The 24,635-nt window shown below is 38.0% G+C and overlaps 2 protein-coding genes across 4 annotated transcripts in view; both read left to right on the plus strand.

Moving 5' to 3' along the window:
• The window catches only part of Ppil6 (peptidylprolyl isomerase like 6), a 35,406-nt gene extending 31,613 nt beyond the window's left edge, over window positions 1–3,793 (plus strand). The window contains exon 8 of one of the 2 annotated variants that reach the window (XM_046430186.2): window positions 179–3,793. In XM_046430186.2, the coding sequence (XP_046286142.1) occupies window positions 179–290 (112 nt within the window). In that variant the 3' untranslated portion in view covers window positions 291–3,793. The remainder of the gene's footprint in view (window positions 1–178) is intronic. The other variant, XM_046430194.2, reaches the window with a different exon arrangement.
• Window positions 3,794–8,009: 4,216 nt separating this feature from the next.
• Cd164 (CD164 molecule) lies at window positions 8,010–24,210 on the plus strand. 2 transcript variants are annotated; one of them, XM_046430213.2, is made up of 6 exons: window positions 8,010–8,314; window positions 10,937–11,023; window positions 12,969–13,043; window positions 14,568–14,603; window positions 20,072–20,128; window positions 21,681–24,210. In XM_046430213.2, exons 1-6 carry the CDS (start codon window positions 8,137–8,139, stop codon window positions 21,845–21,847), a joined length of 600 nt encoding a protein of 199 aa, XP_046286169.1. In that variant the 5' UTR covers window positions 8,010–8,136; the 3' UTR covers window positions 21,848–24,210. The 2 variants fall into 2 exon arrangements, with proteins under 2 accessions (XP_046286169.1, XP_046286162.1); XM_046430206.2 differs by having other exon boundaries at window positions 8,013–8,314; window positions 10,934–11,023.
• Window positions 24,211–24,635: the final 425 nt, after the last annotated feature.

Below are 24,635 nucleotides of genomic sequence, written 5' to 3' on the forward strand. Positions count from 1 at the left end.
GGTGGACACATCTTAAATACTTAAGATATTTAAGATAAGCCACTTAAGATATTTATGACCGAAGTGAATTTAATTTGTAGGAAATAGCCTTAGCTATTGTTGGGTAGGACTGCATTTGGCAATGTAAGCTAAATGTGGAAATTTATAACTGACGACATTTTTTTTTCCTCCTACATAGGCAATTGATTGAAGGAACAGAAGTTCTTCAACAACTAGAATCTGTTCCAACAGAGAATGAAAGACCAATATATATATGTAATATTTCTGACAGTGGAGATGCTTTTGTCTGATTTCCATATCATTATTTTCTATGATGATTTATGTCTTTGCATCTAAACAGCTGTTTCTAGGCTTAATTAAACAGTGCTTGATAACACTTAGTTTAAAAGTTGTGGCAGACACAATAAGTTGGCTCATTTAACACCCCATCCCCTCCATTTTTCCCTTTCTTACCTCTACTGTAGACTGTAAAAGAGAAATAGTTTCTCAGCCTCCTTTGCTGTCAGAAGTGGCCATGAGATAGCATTCTGGCTGTGGAGGCAGGAGCAGAATGCCAGGGGTCCAGTCCCCTTCATCTAGTCTTGAACGCAAACAGGATGGAGCTGGAGCTATCGTCTTGTGGCCACAAAGCAAAGACCAAGAGAGCTGCTGAGATGTCAGCCCCAACCTTCTGAGCTATGGAACCAATATCAGTAACTACCTATCTACCTCTGAACTTCTTACTAGATGAAACAAATAGACCCCTTGTTTCTCTATGTTATTGATGGTTATGTTGTTACTTGTAACCAAAAACATTCTTAATTTGGCTATGTACCTAATGGACTTTGAACCCTAAAATATTTGTAATAGAATTATGTTGTGATTTATATGTACATTTCTACAATGAAAAACTTGGTAAATAACCAGACTGGGTGCGGTGGCGCATGCCTGTAAACCCAGCAGCTCGGGAGGTTGAGGCAGGAGGATCCTGAATTCAAAGCCAGCCTCATGAGGTGCTGAGCAACTCAATGAACCCTGTCTATAATAAAATACAAAATAGGGCTGGGGATGTGGCTCAGTGGTTTAGTGCCCCTGAGTTCAATCCCCAGTTCCAAAAAAAAAAAAAAAAGGCTTGGTAAATAACCAAATAGGGATGATGTAATATAAAAATAGAAAAGAACAATTCAGTGTAACACTTCATTATTTCTAAATAGCAAGGCCTTATGAACTTTGGATGTCCTTATATGATGTCAGTGTAACTCATGGCTCTTTGAGCCATCCAACCATATGAAAATCAAGGGTTTGGTGTTTGACTCACATGATATTAGTTGGAGATCCATTTTATCAGCTGCTCCTTAATCTAACATTCTCAAACCCAAGTCACCTAACAACCTTTTTTTGTGTGTGGGGGGCACTGAGGATTGAACCCAGGGCCTTGTGCATGTAAGGCAAGCACTCTACCAACTGAGCTATATCCCTAGTCCAGCCTAAGAAGCTTTTTAAATACAGACTGTCCTTGACCTACTGAGTCACAGTCTCTAGGTGAGGGTCTCTAAATGTGGGGATAGGGATTCTGTGTTTTTTAGTTCTTTCCCTAGTGGTTCTTTCTTAGACAGTGAGGCAGTAGTCATTTGGGAATCACAGCAAGACAGAAGTATCTGGTTTTGACTCCTTTGGTAACAAAGGACTTGACTTTGTTATTGGTCATCTTGCTCAGCTCCTGTTAACTGAAACTACCCTTGTGTCCCTGCTCTGCCCAGAGCCTTTCTCCACTGCTGATTTATCTTTCAAGAATGATATTTGATATTTCTTTAAATCAACTTTTTCTTTTTCTTTTTTTTCCCTTTGGTACTGGGGATTGAACCCAGGGGCACTTTACCACTGAGCTACATCCCCAGGCATTTTTGTTTTTTATTTTGAGACAGGGTTTCACTAAGTCATTGGGGGTCTCGATAAATTGCTGAGTCTGGCCCCAAACTTGAGATCCTCCTGCTTCAGCCTCCTGAGTCTGGGATTACAGGTGTCGGTCATCACATCCAGCAATTTAAGCCAATCTTAAAGAAGACAGGTCTTTAATTGATTTTGGGGTTGCCAAAGATGGGCATATGTTTTATTTTTATGTATTTATATTTTAGCTGTAATTGGATACAATACCTTTATTTCACTTATTTATTTTTATGTGGTGCTGAGGATCGAACCCACGATCTTGCACGTGCAAGGCGAGCGCTCTCCCACTGAGCCACAACCCCAATCCTTGTTTTATTTTTAAATAATTATGGATTTGCAGGAAATTACAAAAGTAGTACAGTGCAGTCCCGTGTACCCCCTAGCCAATTTCCTTCACAATGCACACAACTGTAGTGCAAAATCAAAACAAGGCAACTGACATTGGTACAAAAGTGTGTGATGCCATTTTTTTAAAAAAATTTAAGATGCTAGTGGACCTTTATTTTATTCATTTATTTACATGTGGTGCTGAGAATTGAATCCAGTGCCTCACATATGCTGAGCAAGTGCTCAACCACTGAGCCACAAGCCCAGTCCTGTGTGACGCCATTTTATTATGGGAAGATTTGTGTAACCATGCACGATGAAAATACCAAACTTTTCCAGCACCACAGAGACCTCCCTGTGCTACTCCTTAGTCTCACCCATCCCCTGTCCCCAACATCTCTAAATCCTGATACTTGGCATGTGCCCTTTGTGTGTGTGTGTGTGGGGGGTCAGCTTTATTGCTATGTGCCATATGCTTTATACCAAAATTGGTGGTGGATGAGGAGAAAGCATACTGTCCGTTCCATTTTCAACTGAACCAGAAGCAGAAAGTGTTAGGCATGTGTGTTTTAGAGCCAGACGCCTGGGTTGGAATCCTGGCTCTGCCCTTTCTAGCTGCATGAACTCAGGCAAGAGCTTCTCGGCCTGTTTTTGTCAGCTTTTTCACTGCTGTGGCCAAAAGACCTGACAAGAACAATTAGAGGAGAAAAAGTTTATTTGGGGGCTCACAATTTTAGAGGTCTCAGTCCACAGATAGCTGGCTCTAAATTCTTGGGGCTCAAGGTAATGCAGAATATCGTGGCAGAGGAAAGCAGAGGAAAAGGGTCTAGTATGCTGTAAGTGCCCATTAGATAGATATTTAGTAAATTAGAAATTATGTATAACCTTTAGGGTGTGGCCTTAGGACCTGTACCTCTTAAAAGCTCTCCAATGACTGATCAACAGCCAAATTTGGGAAACACTGAGGCAGAGACATCTCCTCTTCCTATACATCGAGTTTTGGGCAACCTGAGAACTCAGGCTACTATATGAAAGCCTCTAGACCTTTTCTCTGGGCCTTTGGCCAGTTCTGAGGTCACACTGGGGACATCTCAAACAAAGGGAGCAGAGCTTGCCACTGAGACTCAACAACTACCAAAGTAATTGGTAAAAGGAAACCGATACTTTGCAGGGATCCCGATGAAAACACTTTACGAGCGTTGGTCATGTAGTAACAAGAAGCAGAGCAATTCTTCCTGGTGATGAAGCTATATATTAAAGGCCTTAAGCATTTTTATCGGATGTTGTGAAAGAACTGGGATGTTTGCATGAGTGTAAGAAACTGGCTCCAGCTCCCTTGGTCTGTTTAGCACCAATGTAGAACTCTGCCAGTCTTCTCAAGGATGGCAAGTTCCTGGTTTAGAAATAGGAGAGCAAAGGCATTCTGATAATTTATAGAAAATGTGAATTATGTGGCAAACCTTGTCCTAACTGATGATAGGAAAGTACATATACTGTATCTTACATTGGATCATGCAAATAAAGGAGTGTGGTTTCTAAACGTTTTTCTCATTTTGGGAGATCTGAGATAAACATTTAAAAGTCTAAGGAATCTGTTTGCCCCAACTGTGGACAGTACCATTTGTTAATAAACGGATAGTCTAGCAACCTTAGGATTCCAGACTTTTGAGTTTTTACACTTTGCATATATTTTAAGTACAGTATATTTGTTTTAGAATCATGTATCTAGCAATGTAATGGCTGAATCACTTAACCTGTCAACTGTTTTCATTTGTAAATTAATAGAAATAAGTAATTTTTTAGCTATCTACAAGCTCCAAAACTTTAGTGACTCTCTGGGTAAATTTATAAAATTCATTATAATATTATAATTTACTTTGGGGCTTCAATTTCATTAATAAAATGAGAGCACATTATCTCATAGTGTTTTGAGAGGTTAGATGGCAGATGAAGACATTTCTTTTTCTTCTCGGGGGGTGGTACTGGGATTAAACTCAGGGGCACTCAACCACTGAACCACATCCCCAGCCCTATTTTGTATTTTATTTAGAGACAGAGTCTCACTGAGTTGCTTAGCGCCTCACTTTTGCTAAGGCTGGCTTTGAATGATCCTCCTGCCTCAGCCTCATCATTGGGATTACAGGTGTGTGCCACCACACTGGCTAGGTGCGGACATTTCTAATGATGCCTGAACATAGCAACTGCCCAATAAAAATTAATCTCCCTTTTGAAATGCCTCCCTCAAAAAACCAGTGCAACTGCCACTGACAGATCATTTCAAGAAATATCAAGTCCCTATTATGTTTGGTATTAGCAGTTATCAGTAACACGATTTGAACTTTCAATTGACTGAACTAATTCAAAGGTATACCCCCAATGTTAAAATGGGTCTCTGCTATACTCAGCAATACTCTCACCCTTATGGAAACGTTTTTTGTTCTTTTATGGTTTTTTTTTGTGTGTGCGTCTGTGGTTTTTTTTGTGTGTGTGTGTGTGTGTTTGTGTGCGTGTGTGAAGCTAGGGATCAAATCCAGGGTCCTTCACATGCTAGCCATGCTCTTTAAAACTGAGCTGTACATGATTCACAATTAAGAACAGCAGCAAGTTAAGAGGACAGAAGAGGCTTTACCACGAAGCTACATCCCTGGCCCTTTATTTTGAGACAGGGGTCTCACCAGGTTTCCCAGGCTGCCCTCAAATTTGCAATCCTCCAACTTCAGCTGAGGAGTCAGAGTCACTGGGATTATAGTTGTGCACCAGTACAAGATTTTGCAATTCTAACAAACTCAAGATAATAAAAATGGTATTTATGCATGGGCCACACCCTGAGAATGGTGGGAGTTTTCAACTAGAGCTACAGATTAGAAACACCGGGAAAAGCTTTTAGTTGGGTATGGTGGCTCACGCCTGTAATCCCAGTGGCTCAGAAGGCTGAGGCACAAGGATTGCAAGTTCAAAGCCAGCCTCAGCAACTGGTGAGGCGCTAAGCAACTCAGTGAGACCCTTCTCTAAATAAAGTGCAAAAAATAGGGCCAGGATGTGGCTCAGTGGTTGAGTGCCCCTGAGTTCAATCCCTGGTACCAAAAAAAAAAAAAAAAAAAGCTTTCAGAAATCCTTACTCCTCTGATGAAGTCAATATGCAAACATCATTAGCTTTCAAACCCTTCAGTGTGCAGTCAAGGTTGAAAACTAAGTGTAAGAGTAGTCCTAGCACAGTTAACAAAGAAATACCACAAAGTAGAGATCCTCCAAATATCTCTAGTATTTCATCATCAGTCCTAATACAGTCTGAATAGTTTTAGTTCATTATTAACCTGTTACAATCCTTCTCTACTTTGCCAAAACTGATTTAAATACTCAAGGTTTAATACATGTTGTTATAATTGTATTATAGATGCCCATCCTTGCCTCCCACCCATACCTGGCTCTGAATGAATTTGGCCAAACCCACAGCTAAAGAGGGTCTGTTGGTCTGGATGAAGGGAATTTAGGGGAAACAATTTATTTTTATTTTCTGTTTAAAAAATTAAAGGAAGCTTGTACTACTAGCAGATTCACAAGAGTCAAGCACTTCCTCTCACTGCTTTCAAGAAAAGAATGATAAGATAAAAAAGTGGCTCTAACAAACCAATATTTCAATTGCAGCCAAAATGTACCAGAGGAAATAACCTGGGTGATGGCTGACTTTGCAAACAGAATATGATTCAAATAGATGAGACTCTCAACTGGGGATGATTTTACCCCAATATTATCAGAAGGTGTTTCTGGTTGTCACAAATGATGGATGGGGGTGGGTGCTTCTGTTATTTACTGGGCAGAGGCCAGTAGCATCATAGGTCACTGAACAGGCAAGTTTGTCAGCCTAAAATCTCATAGTGCCAACGCTGAGAAATATGACACTAAAGAGACTGCTTCTTCAGGAACTGAAAATAAAGGTTTTTTCCAGAACAGTGAAGACTATTTTGGGCTGGATGCAGTTGCATAGGCCTGTAATCCCAGCAGCTTGGGGGGGCTGAGGATCTGAAGTTCAAAGCCAGCCTCAGCAATCTAGGGAGGCTGTAAGCAACTTAGTGAGATCCTGTCTTAAAATATATAGAAAGGGCTGGGGACACGGCTCAGTGGTAAAGTGCCCCTGGATTCAACCTCTGATACCAAAAAAAAAAAAAATTACTTTGGAACTCTTCCTTGATCTACTTCTACAGATGCCATGTAAAATAAAATAAGCCATCAGTTTTTGTCTTTAAGAGTGTGAAATGTCCCTTTATTAGAACTAATGGAAATCTGAGGACTAGAGCTAAACATCTAGATGACAAATTGTTAACCAATGGCCTCTACAATGGGGCATGTTCAGCCTAGGGTGAAGCAAGAATATCCATTGGGGTATGAGGAGAAAAACATATTTTTAATCATGAAAAAAAAAGTTGCTTATGCTTTCATTTAGTCTTGGGTGTAGTCATGTGCCAAACATGATATGTGAATCCTGGGCGAAGATTGGACGTTTGTTTGTTTTGAAGTCCTGATGGTGATTCCTCATTTTCTTAACTGCACTCACACTTCTGGCCTGGCCATAGGTTGGATCAGCTGATGTTAGTTCACGGTCATGAGGGCACACAAGGGCTACACTGATTGAGATTCCAGGCAGGAATAAAAGCTTCTAACCTTAAGCAGAAAAAAAACAAAAAGATTAAATACTTCTCTGCCATCATCGTTCTGGGTGTTTGTGGCACAGCAAAACATACCCCATAAAAGCAATTAATATTATTTTATTAGAATAAATAAGCGGAAACAGCGGCATTAAATACAGCTTTTAAAGTCTTTAACTTTTACCACTTGATAGAAGCCTATGAAGTATTGCGTTTTTTGAGACTCAGCACCAGATGGCGCTCAAGCTTACTGAAAGATCAGCTCCAGAACTGGCACTGCAAAATCCAACTCGGATACCAGGCAACTCTATGTTTAGGCACTGCAAAATCCAGCTCTGATGCCAGGAGATTCCTAAGTCTCAATTTCCTTACCCATGATGTGCGGGTGGAAACCAACCCAATGGCCTTTCAACTCAGACCGCCTATGTTTCTGACGACAAAGTGGTGAAGTTGAGACTGACTTGCCACTGCGCTTACTGACACAGCAATCCTAAAGTCAGACTGCGAAAATGCGACAAAGGTCGGCAGGAGGCTGTATTCGGTGCAAAGTGGCTCGCACTACGTGGGCGACAGATTAAAAATTCTTTAACCACGTGGTGCCTTCATTACCGCGGAGAGTCCCCAAACTGGGTTCTTCCAGCAAAAAAAAAAAAAAAAAAATCAAGAAAATAAGCGCGGCTCCTTCTGAGGATAGACATTAGCTCTCTGGGGACCGGGCAGTACAGAATATAACACAAACTTATCCAAGTTCCACGTGCATGGGACAAACAACTTCCGCCGGGTAATTCGGATCCCGGAGGCGCGGTCTAGGTGGTCACGTGGGGCCACGGAATGACGCCTCGCAGGACGTTCAGGTGGACGCTGCTCGCCACGTCACGTGGGTTGTTCCATCCAAGCCAGAGTGAAGGACTTCCATATGAGAAACAAACCAATTGCATTCCGTGTGGCAATCTGAAAATAAGGGAGACGATTTTCTGCGCATGACCGTTTTCACCCTATAGTACGGTCTCACTGAAGCTTCCATCGAACATCCCTGCTCCCCCCTAGAATTCCCGTTGGTCTCGCCCGCGCCCCGCCTCCGCTGCGGCTCGCCCCGCACGCCCCTGTCTGAAGCTCCCCACGTGACCCCAGCGCACTCCCGAGGGGGGCGAAGTCTTGGAGGCGGCGCCGCAGGGGACTGAGGGACCGACTGCGCGTTGTATGCTGCAGCTTTCTCCAGGACGCCACCACAGAAGACACGATGTTCGGGTTCTCCAGCCGTCTGTTTTGGGCAGCCACCTGCCTGTCTGTGGTCTGCGTGCTGTCTGCGGAGAACTCGTCCGTGACTCCAGCAGAGACTGAACCACTCTTTTCAGCAACCACCAAGGTGGCCCCGACGCCGGCGACGCCTGCCTCGCCGGTCACCACTCTAGTACCAGGTGAGCGACAGCCCAGTGGGCTTCCCGCTTTCGTCTGCCTTGCGGAGTGAGCCCTCTCCGGGACGCACGGAGCCGGGGCCCGGCGGACAGCGCTCCGGGGGCGGCGGCGGCGACTTTGGCAACATGGCGGCCCGCCCAGGTCCGGTCGCGGTCGGCGCGGTGTGGCCGGGCGGGTAGGGAACGCCCGGCGGGAAGGGGATCGGAGGGCCCTGGCGGCCGTTGGGCTGCTGTGATTCCCAAGCTTTGCACGGAGAGGTGCTTTTTAAAAGTGCCTAGTAATCCCCATCCTTACCGTAGGCTCGGAAGAGGGGACGTGGCTTTCTTGCGAGGTGGCATCTGTGGGCTTAATGATGATGGGGCGAAGCGACGCGCCTCCGAAGTTGGCTGGGAGATCGAACTTCTCTCTCCTTGGAACTAGTCGTTTAACCCACCCCCACCAGGGCCTCTCTCCGTAGAGAGATTTGTCCAGAAATTGGTGAAAGAGGGAAGAGAAACTTAAAGGTTAATAAGCGTTCATGTCTCAGACTTGGATCTGCGAAATTGTCTCCTGAAATTTCATCACCTTGATTTTGCAGATAGGTAGGAGACATAGCTGAGATCTGACCGTGTAACTAATGTAAGTAGGAGATGTAGCTGAGATCTGAGCGAGTAACCTGTGAAAAGTTCACATTCCATACTACATGCAAGGGAAGAAAAGAACCCCACGAGTACTTCGTGTTTCGCATGGATGTCTTTTATTACTTAAGGCGAAGCCAGAAGATGCGTGGTGATACTGAGATAGATGGAGAAACCGAGATACAGCAACTCTCCGGGACCGAGTTGGATTGGAACCCAGTCTGTAGATTTTCTGAGGCCCCATCAAGGAACAGCTTTCCTTAAAAAGCTGTTTTTTGTTAGTGAAGTAGGATTATTTAAGGCATACCCAGAATTTGAACCTGAAGTTGGCATATGCTGTGACTATGCCAAGAGGGAGGAGATAAATTTGAGATAAACAAGGCTGAAAAAATACAAGAGTTTAAAAATCTGTAGTCTACTACGTTTGGTTATTCCGGTTAATACGGGATAAATAGGTAACTTGGCTTCTTAACCGAAGGATTGCTGAAGCAATGACTTACCGTGATGTTGATCATACTGTTCTACATTGTCTTCACTAGTTTTAATATCTTATAAACTTTAATATAATGAAATATGTGATAATATCAACATCTTTTTTTGTTGTTAAAGTCAGATTTGGTAAAATACAAAGATTTTTAAATGAGGAAAGTAAATTGCAATGCAGTACTGACAATTCTAACAGCACTATGTTTGAGATGATAGAGCAGATCTTTTTTTTTTCTTATTGTTCTGACTACTTGGCAGTTTCACTAGTGTGTGGTTTGTTTTTTGTTTTTTTTAAAAAGATGCTTCGAAATAAGTTAATTGCTTTTGTGTGATTGACATACATGCAAAGGGGATAATTTGTATTTTCTGGAAATCATAGTTGGATAAGCCATAGTCTGAAAGGTAGCACATTCAGTTCATTATATAAATATCATTCACTCTGTTACTCCCAGCATCAACCATAAAAGCTTTTTAAACAGTTGGTAAGCAAGTAGCATAGTTGTGAAGAACTTATTTTTACTTTGTGAACACCCCACGCCCAGGGCACCCAGTTTTTAATAAATGCAAATAATGTATTGAAAGGCAGTGCCTCTGCAGAGCTGATTTTTAGACAAGGGGGAAAGTAAAAAGGTTGGAGGCATCTAGTTTCTAGATAATAAAGCCCAGTTCTATAATCCATTTATTTATCCAGACATTAATTGTAATTACCCTTGGAGTTCATTTCTGGACCATTTGACTCAAACTCTTGGCAAACATCTTTCTAACTTCTTGAGCTGTTGTTTCCAGTAGTGAAGAACCCTGTGAACAGTGGATTCACATTTTGAATTGTGAATCTCTGGGAAGTTAACTTGTTTTCAGAATGGCACCAGCAGAGTTTCAGTTTAATCTGTAATAAATAATTTGTTAAAAATTCCTGTGTCATTCGATGTTTCAGGGCAGCGATTTCCTTCTGTTTCCTTAATGTTGGTCTCACAGCCTTTTTCCCACATCCCCAACTCTATTTTGTATTTTATGTGGAGACAAAGCCTCACTGAGTTGCTTAGTGCCTAACCATTGCTGAGGCTGGCTTTGAACTCGCAACACTCTTTCCTACCTCACCTCTGAGCAGCTGGGATTACAGGCGAGTGCCACCAAAAAATGTTTTTTGCATTTTTTTCTTACTGACAAAACGGCCTTTTTCTTTTTTTTTTTTTTAAGGGCTTCTTAAAATGCCTCAAGAAACCCTGAATAAATGTGGGTATCTTTTAAATAGTAGCCCTGTGAAAAAGGGTTGTTTGATAGGTACCTCAATACTGAGCAGGCCCACTAGGTTGTGCTTCTTTTGAGTTTACTTAATGGCTTCATTAATGTAATTGAAATTTTTTAGTATACCAGTTTACAAAGTTTTACCGTTTTTCTGAATTATTAATTTGTGGTACTGTATATAATGCTCATTTGTTTTTTTAAAGATGATAAGGAACTCAAATTAGATACCAGTTCATTGATCTCATACATTTCTTCTCCTTTCCCCACCCCCAGAAGAAATCTGTAAAAGACAAAACAGCTGTGCTTCCTGTGTAAATGTTAGCATTAACAATACTACCTGCTTTTGGATAGAATGTGAAGAAGGTAAGAAAATTGGTGGGGGGTGGGGGGTTGTTGCTGTAATTTTGAGAATGCAAAATTGTTTTTGTTATATAACATTTTTAAAACCACTACAGTATATTCTTGAACATTTGAAGATCCTGTAGATCATTTATTATAATGTGCACTATTTATTTAGCAAATCCAATACTTGAAAATGCCAGTTGCTTAACACTCCTCTGAAAATCTCTTGTTTTCCATACCCCCATAGATTTCTTCGACTTGATAATTAAAGCTCAATAGCTTTTAAAGGAAGAGAGATTTTAGGTCTTTGTATATGGTGTCCATTTATGCTGGAATTAGCTGTGAAAATTTTGTAATTTTCTTTGAAACCTGAGATGTATCTGTGTATGCCTGCAAGGTGACTATAAAGAGACCTTATGAAACTTTGTTGGATGCTTAGATATGAGAGAGTAATAGAGAGTTGATTGTTTCTTGTTCTCTTAAGTTAACTTTATGAACATTTGTGGAATAAAGAGCTAGGTTAATGTGGATAAAATTTTTGCTAGAATCATGGATTTATCACATTATTTATTTTATTTTTTAGTATAAATGTGGTTGCCATTTATTGTGGGGGGGTACCGGGGACTGAAATCGGGATCACATGACCCCTGAGCCACACCCCCAGCCCTATTTTGTATTTTATGTGGAGACAGGGCCTCACTGAGTTGCTTAGTGCCTAACCATTGCTGAGGCTGACTTTGAACTCTAAACCCTCTTTCCTACCTCACCTCTGAGCAGCTGGGATTACAGGCAAGTGCCACCGGACCAGCTTGCATTTTTTTATCTTATCGACATCAGCCTTTTTCTTTTTTTAAATGAAAGATCACACGTTACGTTGCTTTATTCTGCAGTGGAAATTTAATAGTTGTAGAAATTATGTCACATAAAGTTCAAAAAGCTATTTTAAACTAAGGTATTGATTTGGGGCAAATTAACTTTTTTGTTACGTAAATCACTTCAGGTTATAACATTAAATTCAAGGTTGAACCTGCTCTCTGTGTGTATGTGACACAGAGAGAAAGAGAAATACTAGGAATTGAACCCAGGGCGTAGAACATACTAAATAAACGCTCTATCACTAAGCTATGTCCCCAGCATTTAAAAAAAAAAAAATCTATTTTGAGACAGGATCTGGCTAAGTTGCTGAAGCTAGGCCCTGATTTACAATCTTTCTGCATCAGCCTTCCAATTGGGATTATAGGCATTCACAGTGCAATCAGCCCCCTGTTGCTCCAAGTCTGTCTATACAGGAAAGCTATGTTAGGGAGTACAGAAGTGGGGCTGGGATTGTAGCTCAGTGGTAGAGTGCTTGCCTCCCACGTGTGAGACCCTGAGTTCAATCCTCAGCACCACATAAAAATGAATAAGCAAAAAAGATATTGTGTCCACCTACAACTAAAAATATTTTAAAAAAAAAAGTATAGAAGGGACTGGGGATGTAACTCACTAAAAGAGCACTTTTCTAGCTTGTCTTGTGCAGGGCCCTTGTTTCAATCTCCAGTACCACCAGAAAAAAGAAAAGAGACATTACAAAGGAGTAAAGTGGGGAGGGCTGGAACAGAGGTTCCCTTGCTGCTGTGGAGCACCTCCTGTTTACTTAATCCTTTATTAAAAGACCTTGACAACGTCTTACCAAGTCCATCCTCTTTCGTAGATTTCTGACTGTCTCTATTGATTGTGTAGTAGTTTATATCATAATTCTGAGATCTAATTGTTTCAGATTTATCTGTATACTCATGAGGATTTTTTAAAAGGGTGAAATTTGGAGGGATCCTGTGTCGTATCTCTAAGAAAATGAGAAAAGGAAAATAGTATTTATTAGTCTGTGGACTTTTAAAGTATTTGTTAGGATTTTGATTTCTTACGGAGCTTAGTAGCAAATTCAAAGATGTGAGTAACTAGTGTTTTTTGTCTCTTTTTTCCATAGCAAATAAGAGCTACTGTTCATATAACCCAACAGTTAGTAATTGTAGCGTGGGGAACAGCACTAAGTTCTGTTCTGGTAAGTCTTCACATTGTCTGCTGGGGATAATGGCCACAGCGGGATAAATAATTATCTCAAAGCCTTGTTTCAATGTTTTGTTAGCATTGCTATAATTCTAATATTAAAAATTTGGTTATAAATGGCATATTCATATTGATTGATGAAATGGTACTTTGAAGCTTTAATGACATAACTATACTTTGGAGTGATATAAGTGTATAGATATTTTTACTCTTTTTCTTTTGTCCCCTCTCCCCTGGAATTCACTGAAGTTTAGGCACCCCATCTTTATTTGTATTTTATAGGCTCTAGTAATGTCACATTTTAGTCTCCAGCATAGTTTGTATTATGATTAAATAAACTTCTGTGTTCATCTTTTTACAGTTTTACTTTGAAGAACTTGATTTTTCTTTGCCCTGAAAATCATTAAAATTCATAGTTGAAACAGCTGTTGTTTTTGGTTTTTTTGGTATCAGGGGCACTCTGTCACTGAGCCACTCAACCATTGAGCCACAATCCCCAGTCCTATTTTATATTTTATTTAGAGACAGGGTCTCACTAAGTTGCTTAGCAGCTTGCTTTTTGCTGAGGCTGGCTTTGAACTCACTATCTTCCTGCCTCAGCCTCCTGAGCTGCTGGGATTACAGTCGTGCACCACAGTGCTCAGCTGAAACAGCTGTTCAAGAGTATAAATTAATGGGAAAGATTCCTAATTTGGCACATAGATAATTAATTTTGTGGAGTGTGTCAGTAACCTTCACAGACAGTCTTTGACAGGATTTCCCCATCGCAACATGAATTTTATAACTGGGGCTTTCATTAGCATTAGGTGTGTTTTACTCTGTAAAATGTAGATTAGGTGGGATGCGGACATACATTTTAATAGTTATTTTAATGTGTATTAGAAAAAACTAATTATCAAGCCTTTGATTTCATAAATTGCTTGGAGACAAGATTAAATAAAATATATTTTTTTTCTTTTTTAAGTAAAATATTTTTTAAACAATCAATTTAAAGAAAAATTGAAAAAGTAACGTTTATTTGATAATGTGGTAGTTAGAACTATGTTTTGCTGTCCGGGACATAATCCCATCAAATTATAGTGGTTTAAGCAGGGACAAATTTTTTTCTCTGATGTAAAGGAAGTCTGGACTAGAGTGCAGTTAGAGGTCTAGAGTGACAGCCATTAGAGACCCACATTCATTTTAGTTTTCACTCTGTCATTCCTCAAGGTCAATGCTCATATTCTAGCTATCATGTTAATTTTTCTGCTACCAGAAAAGGGGAAGGAAAATGAGAGGCCTGTATCTACCTTAATAAAGGTGCTTGGTAGAAGTTGGTTACTTAGTGGCAGGAGAGGCTAAGAAATAGTGGTTCTATTTGTAAAGAAGAGGATACTGGTATTAGGTGGGGGAAATGGTCATTCTTTTCTAGTTGTAGTATTTATATTGTAAAAACATATTTAAATTGCAGGTTGTAAAATAGTGTTAAGATTATAATATTTTAGACAACTTTGAAGTATATTGTTTTTTATTTTTATAGTGCCTACTGCGACTCCAGTGCCAACTAATTCTACAGGTAATTCAAGATGATTGATTCTTTTCTGACTTCATCTTTCAGGTTTTTTAAACTCTCTTGATGGGTAACTTTTTAATAATTAAATACCTAAAAGTTGTTAGTATAATTTAAAGATTTATTTAGTGTTGGACCATAATAACTACATAAATATGTACTGTTTGTGGCAGTAACATATTGCTCCAGTGTTCTACATACAGTGAATCTTATTAGATTTGCTATCCATACATTTTATGGATGTTGTAGATATCTTGAAAAATATAGGAATGCAAAGGAAATTTAAATCTCCACAGTCATCAAGAGATATACCAGAAAATTTTCAGTGATTAATTTCTTCCTGTCTTTTCTCTGTGTGTGTTTAAGTAAATATACTTGTTATGAAGTGGATGGTATGCTCATATACTTTGGTATTGTTTTCTTTCTTAAAATTGTGGTACATTATTCATTGTGCTCTTGGTTGGACAATTGTGTTATTTCATTGTCTATGTCTATTTGCTGTCTGATGGAATTGAGTCAAAAAGAAGTCCTAGGGCAGGGGGCATGATTAAGGCTCAGGACTGAATTGCTTTTCAGGAATATTTGTGATTCTCATTTCCATTAATAACATTTTCTACCACATCCTCAGTCTGATAGGAAGAGTAAATACTATATTTTGCCAATATTAAACCCATCTATTCCAGAACAAATATTAGCTAGATAATAAAAGAAGGCAAAAGTAAGCTAGCATTTTTGTAGAAATGGTGAACAAGGTCAGTAAGCATAGTGTGTTGGAGAATTTGTAGGAAGGTGATATATGTGTGTTGGGTGGTACAGTGGATAAGATGACAGCTTGTGGGAGATGTGGACTGACTGACTGAAATGATGCTGGTAAAATGTGGGGAAAGCTTTCCAGACAGAGCAGGGTGGTTAGCACATATTAAGAATAAGTGAGTATAGTGAGCTTAAGGAGTGTCTGGTACAAAATGACAGTAAGCTGGACAGTCAACAGTGGGATTGGGAAATGCTTTTATATCCCTTGCTGGTAGATTTAGATGTTATCTTGAAAGATTTCAAGCATGTAGGTCATATGATCAGACTTACATTTTAATAAAAAGACTTAACTCTGGCCTGTGGAGAGTAGTAGAAGACCACTAAAGTGGATTCATGGAAATTAGGTACTCTGATATAGTAATAATAAGGAAGAGCTGTAGATGCATGCAAAAAGGCTTAGAAAGTGGAAGGATTAAGGCTTATGACTGAGGGTGTGGGAGGTGGAATGGAAAAGATGTTTTACCAAAGTAAGCAAGGAGGAGGAAGCACAATGCATTTGAGGCTATCTTTGGGGATTTTTTTCAGGATACCAATCCTGAAGAGAGTTCTTGGCTAAAATTGCAACAATCATAGACAGTAGTAGAGGCTGCTGGAAGAACATGCGGAGGGTTGGGTTTAAGGATCAAACTTGAGGGGACAGTACTACCTAAGGGGTGGCAAGAGGACTAGGATTTGGGAAGAGAACTGGGTAGGGATGGGCATGAAAGTAAGAAATCCCAGAGAAGTGTGTCCAAGAAATTAACAGTGTATGGGTGTAAACGTAGTTTTTCAAAGGAAAAAGTAGTGAAATGCTGTAACAAGGACAAGAACTCATTTTGAAAGTCTCGGGCAGTTTGTGTTGGAGCTTGATTGGACCACCTTTTGCTATCCACATATACACAGTGTCTCTAACTCTGACTTCAGTGATGTCATTTTGGTAACTCGAAATCAGCTACAATGAAAATATTTATGCCACAGAAGTATTCTAATGCTATAATGCTTGGGTGGATTGTTACACAATGGTTTGTTCAAAAACTGAGCACTTGTTAGAAATCATCCAGGAAAGATGATGTTAAAGGTTGCTAAATTTGGAGTGTTGGGAGGAAGCTAATTTCCCAAAGTTGCAATATAAGCACAGGAAGGAAAATAAGGGGAGACAATTTTCCCCAAAGCACTTGGGTTCATTTAATTTCTCCTATGAATCTGTTCTTAATGTAGTTTCTCTGCAGCTTGCTTCACCCTGGGTCCTCCTGTGAACTGCCATGGGTCTCTTGTTTTATCTGTTTTTGGTTCTGTAGGACAGGAGGAGGCCAGAGTTTGCTTACAGAAAATGGCCATCAGTTGGTGTTTACTAATTGAAAATCCTTAGGAATCTCTTTCCATGGCTTTGTGTGTATTCTGCTAAAGGGAGCAAGAAGTAAATTATGAGATAGTTAAGGAAACATTACTGCAAAGAAAACTTGATTTTTTTGTGTGTGTGTAAAGTATGCAGTTGGGTTAATTATAATACCCCTTCAGTACAAATAATATCTATTTTAACAATGGAATGACCAGATTATTTTGGAGATATATCTTCATTGTATTTTCTAAATTCTCTTTATCATCACCTATGAAGTTTTTGTTTTTCCCTACCCCAACCCCCCAACCCCAGGTACTAGGATATGAACCCAGGGCAGCTCTACCACTCAGCTATATCCCCAACCCCCCAACCCCAGGTACTAGGATATGAACCCAGGGCAGCTCTACCACTCAGCTATATCCCCAACCCCCCAACCCCAGGTACTAGGATATGAACCCAGGGCAGCTCTACCACTCAGCTATATCCCCAACCCTGATTTTTTATTTGAGACAGGATATTGCTGAATCGCCTACAACGATGTAGAATTTTCAATCCTTTTGCCTCAGCCTCTCAGAATGCTGGAATTACAGGCATGTGCCACTGTGCCCAGCTTTTGTTGTTGTTTTTAAGAACATATAGTAGATCAATAGATGCGTATTCCCTAAGTATTGCCTTATTTTGTAAATATTGTCAACATAGTACTGTTGTCAAAATTAAAAATGTGTAAATGTTTTGCTTATATACAAAAAAGAATGTTTTACCATGTTCGAGAGCAGATCGTGAAAGTCAAATAGCAAATTTGCTGATTTTTTTCCCCATAACATTGTCAAACAAAATTAGTAAAGGTGTTTTAAGATTGAAAAGAAGTTATAACATCTTTAATTTGTAAAGCCTTTTATTGTTCATTTGTTTTAGTTATATAAAACACATACAAATTAACAAAAAGCTTGAAGGATATAATAATTAGCCTTAAATGACCATATCTTCTAATCTAGGAATCCTATATAAGTATCAGCCCTGTCAGAGATAAGACCAGATATTTCTCTGTAAGATGTTCACAGTCAGGAGGCTGACGCAGGAGGATAGCAAGTTCAAAGCCAGCCTCACAATTTAGGATTTCAACAACTTAGTGAGACCCTGTCTCAAAATAAAAAGGGCTTGGGTGGGGGGATGTAGCCCAGTGGTTAAGCACCCCTGGGTTCAATTCCCAGTCCCCCCCCCCCCAAAAAAAAAAATGAGAGAAGTGTTCAGTTAAGAGCAGGTTGGATAAAAGTGTGTACAGCATTGCTCCAGGCAAGAACAGAAAAGCTACAAGTGTGTATGAACATACCCATCCATGGGACTAGCAATCATCTACTAGTTTCTCTTATTATCATTACTAGTGAAAGAAACTTGGCTAGAGCTTTCAGAAACATTAATTAAACTCCCTGTTTACTTGTGGTTCTGTAAAAATTAGAACACCTTAACCTTCTAGGATCCTGGTAACCTTGGGATATGAAAAATCTGCCTGTGTGAGAGACCTGGTCTCTCTACTTCTGAACCTTTTAGTGATATTCTTTGTTTTGAAGCTGTCAAGCCCACTCTTGGTTTATAATTACTCTTCAAGTACAGAGCTGCTTCTTATGGGTGGAATTTGGGAGATAATTATTCCTATTGAGAAACTTTCGGTTGTTTTAAAAAGACAATATAATACAATAAAAGATTGCTTCATTTCTGTTTCATCAACAACATGTATTTGACGCTCTTTTTATGGATTAAGAATATCCCTTTGAAATCTATTCAGTTAGTGTTCTTTTTAAAAAAAAAAAAGGAATATATTTTTAACCCACTTGAAATGTCCGTATTTGTGGGGTATAGTGTGAAATTTTTCAATGATTAGATTATGATACCCAAGCATTTGTCTAGGAAATATACATGTTGCTATCAGGATGCAGTCTTTATGCCCTGAGAGTGTTAAGTGAGAATCATACTTTCTCAGTGCCAAACAGTAGAATATTAGTACCAAAACCAGTTCCAGTATTTATGAACTTTATTCTCTGAGATGGAGAGGGACACATGAATAAAAGATAGGAAAATTCCAGACTGCCATACATCCCAGTTTGTTTGTTTATTTTTTCATCCCAGTTTATATATTTTAAAAGAAGGGAGCATTTTGATGTCATATTTTCTTTAGCTGTGAAATCCTTTTCTGAAACAGTGCACAAACTATAGCCCCTTACATTTTTAAAAAACATAAGCCTCATGTAATGGATCTTCCTCATCTGCCCTCCAGATCATCCTTAGCTGCCCAGCATGTAAGCACATCTTCATCTTGAAGCCCCTATATCATGAAGCCTAACAACATTTCTTGGGACATAATAAGGAACTCTTATTCCTGTAGCCCTTGCCTAGAGTTTTACCTTCTTTCCAAAAAAATGAAATTGAACCCTTTTTTTAAAGACAACTTCACAAGTGGTCCAGTGAGCTTTGACAACCTTTCGGAGCTCTTGAGTCATTTGACTCTTAAGAAAATGTTAATTTTCATGAATTACGTTCAGTTCTTCCTTTCTAATATTGGTATGTGCACCTTTGTAGATGGTACTTGGTAATAGGCATTAGTAGTTTGAAGTTCACCTAATAGGGTACTTCAGTTCCTGAAACAATTTTATATCCAAACTAATTCTTCTCAGTACATTTTTTTAGAGACGTCATCAAGTAGTATTTTGGTCTCCGGCACTATGATAGACCCGAGCTTACCCTTGAGCTCTTTCTAAATTTGGGCAACAAGGGCACCTGTTCTTACAAATAAAGCTTTATTGGATCCCAACATGCTTATTGATTTGCATGTTGTCTTAGGCTGTTTTGTGTTACACAGTGCACAAGGACTCAAATATTTACTATCTGCTCCTTAAGAAAGGTTTGTAAACCCCTGAAATGAGGAGGCAAATCTTGGTACCTACATAAGAAATACTAGATTGCAGTTATTTCTTACCGTGATTAATAGTTTTTGTTGTCGAAGCAAGATTATTTACAAAGAACCTCTTAATTCCCTCTCCTAAGTATTCTTGCCCTTTGTCTTTTTGCAAACTTGATGTATTTTATACTCATATACATACATAGGTTTTAACTTAAATACAATTTTATGATTACTGGATGTTTTCAAATTCATTTAAATGCTAGTTTTCTTGGATGGGTAGATTTGTTAGTAAACCTTTAACTGAAATTAGGCTTCTATTGTCAAAGAATTGAAAGCATTTTGAAATTGGTAGCATTACTTTTAAGAGGTAGATGTTAGACAATTGGGAATTTAGAAAAAAGTTTTTTGGTTTTTGTGTGTTTTTTTAATGTTTTGTTTTCCTTCCAGCTAAAGTCACAACTCTGCCTTCCTCTTCTACATATTCCACCACAGTTACCACATCAGGTAATTGAAGCTTTTTAAACTAATAGTGATGTTAGGTGTATATACATGTTGCTTTTCACTTTTTTTGCCATCAGTTTCCAGTTTTATGGACTGAAACTCATCTCTTAACTAAAGGGCCACAGTAATCAGCTGTTTAAGCAATAATGATAGCTCTACTGGGAATCCTCTTCAAGTTTCTAAATGATTAATCAACATTTGGCCTGACACTGTAAGAATTAAGTAATAATGTTTTCTAAAACTTTTCAGTATAACTTAAAAAGTTGTGAAATCTGATTTGTAGCTACCAGTTAGTTGAAGGGATTGTTTGTGTGCTATATTAGACCACCACAATTTAAGTGATTATACAGCACTATTATTTTTACCAAGAGTGGTCTAAAAAGCTACAATCACTACTGGTTATGCACCTTGCTGTTTTTTCTTAACCACCTTTTAAATTGCTGTTTTGAACTTTTTTTTGGTCCTGGGAATTTAACCTAGAGGCACTTTATTAGTGAGCTATATCCCCAGCCCATTTTATTTTTTATTTTGAGGCAGGATCTCACTAAGTTACTTAGGGCCTCAGTCTCCCCAGTTGCTGGGATTATAGGCATACACCCCTCTGTCTGGCCTAAACTGCTGTTTTGGTGCTGAGAAATCTTACCTGTTTTTTGTGATACCTCAAGCTTCATGCTTATACTTCCTTTCAGTTTCAATGAGGCATTCTGTCTTCACAAGAAATAGAAAACAGTTGTAATCGATTTTGGGTTTTGTTTTGTTTTGGTGCTGGGGATCGAATCCAGTATCTTGTGCATGCTAAGTAAGTACTCTATCAATGTGCTATGTCCCCAGTTGTGATTAATTTTGAAATTGGCCAACTTACATAACCACAAGAACCAATTTTCCTATGATAGTTTAAGAAAAAATTAAAATTTATTTCAAGTATGAAATGCTTTTAATGGATGCTACTTTTTTCAGTTTCCTCTTGAAACATTTTATTCCTTGAAAAGAAATCCTAATTTTCATGTTCTTTTTCCTTATGACTTGGTAATACTTATATTGCAAAACTGTTATTTAAGATGCTTTTATTCATGAATTATTTTGCTTATTGAAATTATAAATTAGGTTTTCATAACTTGAAGAATTGCAACTGAATTTTGTTTACCTTTGTAATAGGTAGTAAAACTCAAATATCATGAATTTTTAACGTAAACATTAGTATTTACTCAAGCAATCAGCCAAAAAATATTGTCTAACAAAAATTATTGTATATTTTGAAAGTGTTTAAAGTTACTAGGGCACAATTTATATACCAGAAAAATAAATGATTTTATGTTTTTTCATATTTGAAGCATTATATAGCAGCATAACCGCTTGATATCTAAAATCAAGAATGAATGGAATTGAAAAGTAGTTGTCTTCCTCAGTTAGAGATAAGTTCTAGTGTAAAGATTTGACCTGAAAGGAAATGCTTTATGGAATTTGACATGGCCAAACAGAAGCTCAGGTGGGTCTTGTAATTATGTTAGAGGATCACAAGACTTGCTAAGGATTGTTATTTCTTTTATCTTATCAGATGCAACAAATACCACTTCGGCTCCAACCTCACAACCTGCACGGAAGTCTACCTTTGATGCAGCCAGTTTCATCGGAGGAATTGTCCTTGTTTTGGGCGTGCAGGCTGTAATTTTCTTTCTCTATAAGTTCTGCAAATCTAAAGAACGAAATTACCATACTTTGTAAGCAGACCCATTAAATTAACAAGGACTGGCAGTTCATTTGTGTAACTCACTGAAACCAAAATACTATCTTACAAGAAGTCCTACATGGAAGACACTATTCCAGGATCTTTAAATTTCCAAAGGATGCATATAGGATATTTTGGAACATCATCCCTGAAGAAAAATCAGTTAATGTTTTACTTAACAGGAATATTTAAAAAATATTCTGCATGAATCCTTGTGGCTGTCATCTTTTATTTTCAATGGCTGCTGCTGTGGGATTATGTTTCTGTTCATGCCAAATGTAACTTTCTATAAGTGATGGAGAATGTTGTCTGGTGCAGACAACCTCCTGACTCTTGGCAGTTTAAGTTTAGTATCTTAAAGCCTGAAAGCTGCATTATTTTTATGCTAATTCAAGATGTAATTTAGTGGCCAGAATTGAGAAGGTGTGCCAAATGAGCATCAAATCAGGTGGATTTTTGGCTATCATTTCAAAGGTGGAATAAATTTATTAATTTAGTAGTACTAAACTGTATCCATAGAGTAAAATTTTGTGCTTGATAAGTTATTTTTTTCTACATTAGAAATAACATGCTACATGGGGAATTACATTCCAGATTTAAAGAAATGAATGGAAAGGATACAGACCATTAATGTTTAACAGGATATTATTCATACTTTAAAAAGCACCTTATATCACTGAGAAAATAAAGAACAGTGCCTTAAAAGACAGACTGAAAAGTAGGCTGAACTTAAAATCTGTGATTTGTTCTTTGATATTAAGGAAGACAAAAGTCGGTTTTGAGATTGTAACTGTTGATGTAAGCAGTAGTAAACCTGCTTTTAGATATCATACTGTTAATATTTAAATTAAAAGCATACCTATTTTTTTCCCCCTAGAGCTGAGAAACTTATGCTAATTACTATTTTACAAAGTTTAAAAACTTCACATTGAATTTCACAACATTTTTCTTTGAGCTGTTGAAAAGAATTGTGATAAAATTATGTTTCCTTTGTGTTCAAAAAAATATCTTAACACTATGAACCTTGAAAGGATTTATACCAAGCTTACCTGGAAAGTAACTACTTTCATGAAGTAAAAAAGAAAGAATCATTTATTAGCTCTTTAAATAAGACAATCATTTTAAGTTTTCAGATGGCAGATGTGATCAGTATAATTTCGGAAAATCTAAGGATTTTTTTATCAGATTACTATAGATTTTTAATGATGCTTGCCCTAGATGTGTAGTCTGTACTTCCACTTTTCCCCCTCCTCTTCTCCTCCTTTCTTTATTTCAACTCCCATAATATAAATAAGCATACATATTTTTGTTTCTACAGTTTCTTAAGCACTAGTTTTCTTACTTTTAGAGGGTTGCTTCTCCCTTTTCTTTGACACATTGGATTAGTTCAGAGGCTTTAATTAGTTTAAAATGGGCTTTTGCTTTTTTAGGTCATTTAAGTGTTTTTGGTTTTAAGCCTTTAGTGGCTGAGTTTAGCACTTGATTTTCAATAGTTTATAGGGAAATGACAAATGCCTTTGTTCATTTCATAAACCAAAACTTGTATTTAGGTCATTATATTAAAGGTTCTTAAAATGAAGAGTTACTGGGCTTTTTTTTTTTTTTTTTTTTTGTCACTTGTTGGTACAGCTGAAGTTTGTTTTACTTGCACATTTGTACATATACCTAATATTTTCAAGTGCCTTAATTGTTTAAAATCTCTGGCTTCAAAGATTTTTTGGAAAAAGGTAGATTTACCTCACATTTTTGTGTTTCCATTAGTAGTAATATTTAGGTACCTCACAAAATTTATTATGGTGCCATGGCTGTTAGTTTTTAGTGAGTGCTGTAGAATTCATTTGAAAAATTCACAGAATCCCATTCCTCACAAGGTGGCAAAAACTAGCTACGGTGTATAATGATTATTTGCCTGGAATAACCTTGCCACACGTTAATTTCAGCATATGTAGCAACTTTGTGAAAATGTGACTTGATTTGAAGCTTCTATAATTTTGAGCACTCCTCTAACAACAAAAGCATAATGTTGTTAGATTTTGCAAGTCTACAGATGAGCTCTAGAAACAGAACTCAGCCTTTTCTGACTTTCCCCCCATTCCTTTAGCAATGTAGTATCTTGAGCCATTAATAATTTTTGGGTTTTTTTAATCCAGAAGGTATATTATGAAATCTTCTCAGATTTTTCATCTGATTTGTTCATGCAGATGTAGGTCTATCAAATGCCTTATTTTACTTTATAGATATTTGTTGCACAGGCAGACACTGCTGTATTTAGAAATTTCTATTTCAGTTCATTTTAAACTGCAAAACCAATCTGTATCATGTACCAAACTGATTTAAAATAAATCTACGTGTTTATTGATTTTTGTCTCCTTTTTATTGACTGAAGTGTATTGTTGGATTTTGATTATGAAATTTAATGCTCAGTTAATTTAATTCAATTTAATGCTGTTGGGGATAGTCTAGTCTGTATTGCTTCTGTGGGCCAGCAGATAACTAAAATGTTAATTGAGCATTGGTGGACAGAGCTTTAAAAATGGTAGTTGGATGATGGGATTGACAGTTAAATTGGTCTTATACAAATAATAGAAATGAAGCTCCAAGTTTACCAGGAAGTTATGACAAGAATACCATCATGTTTTTTTTATCTCACAGGATGTTTTTCATTTCAGATATTGTCTTTATTTATAGTTCAATTGGTGTCATTTAAATCTTCCATGTTTCTCGATTGTTCTGGAGTTTTTAAAGTTTATATAAATTGCCAGTAACAATTTTTAATACCCATAT

The sequence above is a fragment of the Marmota monax genome, unplaced genomic scaffold (assembly GCF_021218885.2).
Source record: "Marmota monax isolate L192 unplaced genomic scaffold, Marmota_monax_Labrador192_F-V1.1 WCK01_AAM20220418_F8-fsc00013, whole genome shotgun sequence".
Lineage (NCBI taxonomy): Eukaryota > Metazoa > Chordata > Mammalia > Rodentia > Sciuridae > Marmota > Marmota monax.

Bases quoted from the DNA above. Each gene is read 5' to 3' on its own strand.
- Cd164 (XM_046430206.2), top strand. From the start codon at position 8,137: ATGTTCGGGTTCTCCAGCCGTCTGTTTTGGGCAGCCACCTGCCTGTCT. The intron at 8,315-10,933 runs GTGAGCGACAGC...CCCCACCCCCAG, and splicing joins GGTCACCACTCTAGTACCAG to AAGAAATCTGTAAAAGACAA. The intron at 13,044-14,567 runs GTAAGTCTTCAC...TTATTTTTATAG, and splicing joins CAGCACTAAGTTCTGTTCTG to TGCCTACTGCGACTCCAGTG.